General features: G+C 49.1%; 1 protein-coding gene across 1 annotated transcript in view; it reads right to left on the reverse strand.

The window, feature by feature from the left end:
* Positions 1–6,533, reverse strand: part of TLL2 (tolloid-like 2) — a 142,016-nt gene that overhangs the window by 74,189 nt on the left and 61,294 nt on the right. The window contains exon 3 of the mRNA XM_010833035.1: positions 1,445–1,522. Coding sequence (XP_010831337.1) covers positions 1,445–1,522 — 78 coding nt within the window. The remainder of the gene's footprint in view (positions 1–1,444; positions 1,523–6,533) is intronic.

Consider the following 6,533-nt stretch of genomic DNA (forward strand, 5'->3'; position numbering starts at 1 on the left):
AGCATCATTCCTTCCAAAGAAATCCCAGGGCTGATCTCCTTCAGAATGGACTGGTTGGATCTCCTTGCAGTCCAAGGGACTCTCAAGACTCTTCTCCAACACCACAGTTCAAAAGCATCAATTCTTCGGCGCTCAGCCTTCTTCACAGTCCAACTCTCACATCCATACATGACCACTGGAAAAACCATAGCCTTGACTAGACAGACCTTTGTTGGCAAAGTAATGTCTCTGCTTTTGAATATGCTATCTAGACTGGTCATAACTTTCCTTCCAAGGAGTAAGCGTCTTTTAATCTCATGGCTGCAGTCATCTCTACAGAGGCATCCCTAAAACATAGGATTCTAGCATTTTAAATGATTCCCTTTGCTCTGTGTTGATTTTATGTAGAAGACATGCTACTCTCGACAACAGCCCTGATTCCTGCAGGATGCAGGCCAGAAACAAGCCCAGCAGCCTTTCTCCTCCAGCACACTTTCTGAACAGGAAAAACTTCATCCAAAGTGAGATGCTTGCAGTGAGGCGCCTCCTGTAATCTCCAGGCTAGAATCTCTTAGAGCACATGCACATCTGGGCGCTGGTGTGCAGACAGGTGGAGGTGGTACCTCCAGGCAGACCCCTGCTGACAGTGGCCCTGCCCACAGCCAGCCACTCCCACAGCACCCCCGCCCCCAGAGAAGCCCACAGGGGTCTCTACACCTGCCTCCCCAGCCCCAACTCCAGCTTTATTTTCCTTCCTTGCCTCTCCGGCCCATTCATTCTGTAAGACCTCCAGTGCCCATAGCCTCATCATGCCACCTCTTGATTCTTGGGGCCCTCAGCTCACCAGCCAAGCACCAAAGAGAAAAATCAAGTCCAGACTGTAGGGTTTAACTGGAGGTCATCCAGTCCCCGAGCGACCAAACCATCCTTATACCTTTCTCTGGCAACCGGCCCACCTCACTCAACCAGAGGACTCGCTCTCTCACCCACAGCCTTTGCTGCTTCTAGTCCACTAAGGTTGAAAGTAAAAGGTACAAGACAAGGTTCCCAAAGGGCTTCCCTGGTGGCTCAGATGGTAAAGAATCCACTTGCAAGGCAGGAGACCCGGGTTCGATCCCTGGGTTAGGAAGATCCCCTGGAGAAGGGAATGGCTACCCACTCCAGTATTCTTGCCTGGAGAATTCCATGGACAGAGGAGGCTGGCGGGTACAGTCCATGGGGTCACAAAGGGTCAGATGTGGCACAGCCACTAACACACATGAGGTTCCCAAAGCTGGCATCAGGGAGGCAGGAGAGACACGGGGAGTGGCAGGAACCAGATAGTGGTGACGGTGGCACAGCACTGTATAGGTAATTAATGCCATGAAATGGGACACGTTAAAATGGCTAAAAATCTTATGTTTATGTGAAATTTACAACAACTGAAAGAAAAAATACCCCCAGGCCTGGTGGGGTCTCACATTACCCTCTCTGGTTTCCTCGTTGCTGGCATTCGTGGCTGTAGCATTCAGCCAGCTCCCAGATGGCTGCTCTCCAAGCCCACCTAAAGGAACAAAGAAGAGACACGTGAGGACATACTGGCCTTTGCATCAGCACCATGAATGAGGGGACAAACCTGGTCTCCTGGGTAACAATCAGAATCACCAGTGGATCAGTAAAGGTATGTGGGGGGTTTTTTGGTTTTTTTTTCTTTTAAATATTTATTCATTCAGATGCTTCTGGTCTTATTCGAGTCGTGTGGGATCTTTCATTGTGGTGCATGGACTGTCTAGGTGTGGTGCAAGGGCTCCGGAGTGCTTAGGCTTAGTTGCTGCGTGGCATGTGGGGATCTTAGTGCCCTGACTCATGCATTACAAGGCAAATTCTTAACCACAAGACCACCAGGGGAAGTCCCCAAAGATTTGTTTAACAAAGGATATCCAGGCTCCTACCACGTGCGGAGGAGGGGGGTGGGGGGGGGGGGAGGTTGGTGCTGTTCTCAATGCTGAAGCTAAAAAAGAACTTGCTTTCTTATAACCATGCACATAGTACACAGATTATTAATAAAGTAGCCTTTCCTCAATCAGTTCAGGGTACTTGGAGTGAAATATACAAAGTGAACAGATGAATACTATCGACAGCTTCTTCACCCTCGCCTCCCTGAGAAAGCCCAGTACACAAAGTATGGTCTCTGCTTCTAAAGCCCCTGGTGTGGGATGCAGGGAAACATCACCAGCGCTGCTCCTGACTGTGTGATGTGACAGTGGCTGCTGCCTCGGCTTAAACTTAGGTAACCTGGCTTCCTCTTTGGGATGAGTCTCCTTTTAGAAATTTCCCTGTTTACTTTATAAATCAGACTCTGCAGACACTGCCTCAGTCAAGAGCAGTGATGTACAATCTCATTTGCTAGTATCATCTGGAAACCAGGTTCCCACCTGACCCACCAGGAAGATGGTCTATCATTGTCCACTATTAGACCTACTGTGAACCAGATACAGCCCCAGGGAGCAGGAATCCAGCAGTGAACAAGACAGGTGGTGCATCAGTTCCAAATGGGCGGCTGGACGATACATGGTAGGTAAGAAAATAAAGGATATGATTGCAGGTTCAGAAAATGCTCTGAAGACCGAATGCAGCATGTGATAAAGTGGACTGGAGCAGCCTTAGAAAGTGGTTAGAGAAGGCCCTTCAGGGAGATGACATTTGGGTTGAGACTTGGAAGACAAGGAGCCGGCCACATGGAGATCCGGGCCAGCGCATCCCAGCAGAAGGAGGATCTGGAAAAGACACTAGTTTGGGAATGGGCATGTGGTGTCGAGGTGTTGACCATGTTAGGCAGGCAGGGAGGCTGGATCCACAGGGATATCAGGAATACATTAAGAATTGGAGGCAGAGCAACAGGAGAGGCTGATGGCTTAGACATGAGGGGCTGAGAGGGGCCCCCAGTGTCTCCCGCATTCAGTGGTTGAGCAGTTGGGTGGGTCAGGATACCCCAAAGCAGATTTAAGGACAAATCCTGTGTCCAGGAGACTATGAAACCACATCAAAACCTCTACAGAACAAGCTACTGGTGCAAAATTATTTCTTCTTGCATTTGTTTAGAAAAGTTCAGCTTACAAAGAAGTTTCCCCATCTCCCCTTTGACTTTGCTTAAAAAACTCCATGGCAGAAGTGTAACCCCATTTTACAGAGGAGAAAACTGAGACAAAATGATCAGCCTGGGGTTGCCAGCCCATAAGGGAAGCCGAGGGCTCAAGACAGTTTCCTGGTCACAAGCTCAATGATGTTTCCTGTGTCCCAGAGGTCACAGGCTTCCAGTGCTGCCCGAAGAAGGGTCCTAAACATGGAACCTAATGCCCTGGCCCCGGACAACCCCGATAGACTGCTCGGCTGTTCCAGAATCCCAACTCCTGACTCGCAGACCACCTCTTTCCCTCTGGTGACTGACGCGGGCGGCGGCCCAGGCGCACGCGGATATTTTTGCGTGCCTTCATTCTGCTGTCCGCTGCCTTTCTGGCCAACTCCGAATCCAATCACACGCTCCCTGCAGCTGCTGGGGACTTCGCTGCCAGCTCCCAGCCCTCTGGGTATTCTTCCAGTTGCAATATCATTTCCTCTTGGGCTAAAGGTCAGGGGAAATCCCGATGGTATGAAAATCTCTGGCCAGCAGAGGAATGTGCCGGTGAGCGGACTGAAGGACAGCCTGAGGCCAAGGCCAGCTTCGTCTTTACTCCCTGTGTGAGCATGGATGGGACCTTGAGCGCTAGGACTTTTCATCTGTCAAATGGGCCATTGCGTGTTTCGAATGAGGTAATGGTTTGTTTAGGCATTCACTCATTCAACAGATATTTATCCAACACCTGCTACATGCCAGATGCTGTTTCTGCTGCTCAGGATATGACTGAACAATCTCTACTCTGACCTCATGGAAATTATATTCCAGTGGATAGTAGAGGAGATAACAAATAGAAGACTCAATATGTGTCGGTTGTTGATAAGCTCTATGAAGAAAAGAGTGGAGGGGAATAGGGAATGCTGGGGGTGAGGGTTACCATTTCACACAAGGTAGAAAAGCAGGACCCTGGAGAAAGTGAGGGAAAGGGTCTGCAGATATTTGGGGAAGAGCATTCCAACTGAAGGAACAGCAGATGCAAAGGCCCTGGGGTGAGAGTGTGCTTGGCAGCAGGGAGGTGGGTGTGACTGTAATGGAATGAGCTAGGCAAAGAACAGCAGGCGCTGAGGTCAGTGAGCAGTGCAGGGTCTGGAGCTGTGGGGGACCGTGCAGGCCATTTTCAAAATAAGGGCTTTTATTCTGAGAGATCTAAATGGGAGCCAGAGGGCATGAAAGGATTCTGTAACTGCACTGGCTCTGAATATAATCAGGGGTATTAGTAGTGGGCAGTAGGGGGCAGAGACGCTGGGATTTGAAAGATTTCCATGTAGTTCCAGTCTAGCATGCAGAGTTAGAATAATTAGACCTGCTCGGTTCCTACAAACATATATATATATATACACACACTATATATATATACACACTATATATAATAGCATACTATATATATGTATATAATATATATATAGTCCTTTAAGGATAGCTGGGCACAGCCTGGTTCAAGGTTAGCTGGAGGCTGTGGCTGAGGAAGCGATGGTTGGGAGAGATTGCTATTCCGTTTTGCAGGAGGCCAAGGAGGTGGAGGCTGAGGACTTCTGATTCCTTTGGCCCCTTGGTCCTTGGTGTTACAATAGAAGCAAAGCCCTGGAGTCGAGGAGGAGGAGACCAGGTGCCCCAGAAGATGAAGGCAGGGAAAGCATCGCTATTTGCATGTGTGTGCACTAAGTCGCTTCAGTCCTGTCCGACTCTTTGCGACCCCCCCCAGGCTCCTCTGTGCATGAGATTCTCCAGGCAAGAATACTGGAATGAGTTGTCATGCCCTCCGCCAGGCGATCTTCCAGACCTAGGGATCAAAACTGTGTCTCTTATATCTCTTGCGTTAGCAGGCGGGTTCTTTACCACGAGTGCCACCTGGAAGTCCAGCCTCATGAAGACTCAGTGGCAAAAAAGCCACAAACATCCCCATCTCACAGATGAGGAAACAAGGTTCCAAAAGGTGTGAATTGTCTGCCCTGATGGTACAGAGATGGTTAGTAATGGAGAAGCTGAAGGTGGGTCCTGACGGAGCCCCCAGATTTGAGCTCCTTCCCCTCTGCCTCAGACCCAGAAAGAACAAGGAACAAGTTGGGTTATCTAGCAGGGGTGGCTGGCTGTTCCCAAGGGATCTAGGGCATTTTCCAGGAGGTCTTGAGGGTACATCCAAAGTCACCACTGAGATGGGGGTCACAGCAGTTAAGAACACACATCCTTTCTCTGTCACCCTTACCAGTAAGAGATTGGCGGGGCTAATCTTTTTTCAGAAGGGCAGCCAAACTCCTGCTTCCACTACAGCTAAGCCTGAGGGTCGACTTGGAGTGAATATGGTTTGACTACTCCCCTGAGGAAAACTCTCCCAAGGTTTCCCACTGCCCTTGGGATGAGTTCCAAACCCCGACAGGACCCCTGAGGCCCCTGTGATGTGGCTCTGCTGGCCTCTTCCACCTGGTACCTCAGGGCTTCCTGCTCTGTGCTCAGTCACCTCAGCTACTCACGGTGGTGGCTCGGATTTCCATTCTCTTCTTGCTGATGCTTCTTCCTCTGTCACACCCACCTCTTCGCCTGGCCAAATCCTTCTGGATCTTCAAGGCTCAGCTTGAATACCACTTCCTCTGGGAAGCCCTGTTGCTCCTCTTGAGATAGAAGCCCCCTCTTCTCTGTCTCTAGCGCCCTGGGCTTAGTCACATCCCTCACCACAAGTCATTGGCATCTCCCGTCTATTTGGCTGATCCCCTTGTCTAGTTTTTAGCATCCTGAAGAGAGGACCTTGTCTTGCCCAATAATAAACACCCAGCACTGCCCTTAGCACATCATAGCGGACACTCAATAAAATATGTGACTGATGGATGGATTGATGGATGGATGCATAGGTAGATGGATGAATCAGGTAGACAGTGCTTAAAAAGAAAACCCCAATCATTTCTAACTCAGCATCACTGATGGAAAAATATTGTCTTTTTCAGCTTACAGAGAGAGGGGAATAGATATTCTTGGGACAATGGCTTTCAACCTTAGCTGCACTTTGGGATCATCTTGGGAAGCCTTTTAGAAAAATACCAATGTATGCATCCCTCTCCAGAGATTCTTATTTGATTGGTCTGAGGCATGGCCTAGGCCTTGGGAGTTTAAAAAGCTCCCCAGGTGATTCTAAGGTGCAGCCAAAATTGAGATTCTCTACTGAGAGAACCCTGTAAAAGGTAGCCTCATCTCATGATGTGTTCTTATAACCAATCTCTTTTCCTCCCAAGCTCACCAGGAATGGAAAATGTGGAGCTGGACACAGACACTGAGTACTAAGAAAGTCATTTTTCACATCTATTTCAGTAAAAGCAATCGAATGAGTGAGACAGGTGTGGCTGTGGCTATAACTGTAGCCACAAGCACACAGAACAAGGCAGAGAGAAATACAGCCTGATGCAGACAAAGA

Source organism: Bison bison, unplaced genomic scaffold (genome assembly GCF_000754665.1).
Source record: "Bison bison bison isolate TAMUID 2011002044 unplaced genomic scaffold, Bison_UMD1.0 scf7180017862979, whole genome shotgun sequence".
Lineage (NCBI taxonomy): Eukaryota > Metazoa > Chordata > Mammalia > Artiodactyla > Bovidae > Bison > Bison bison.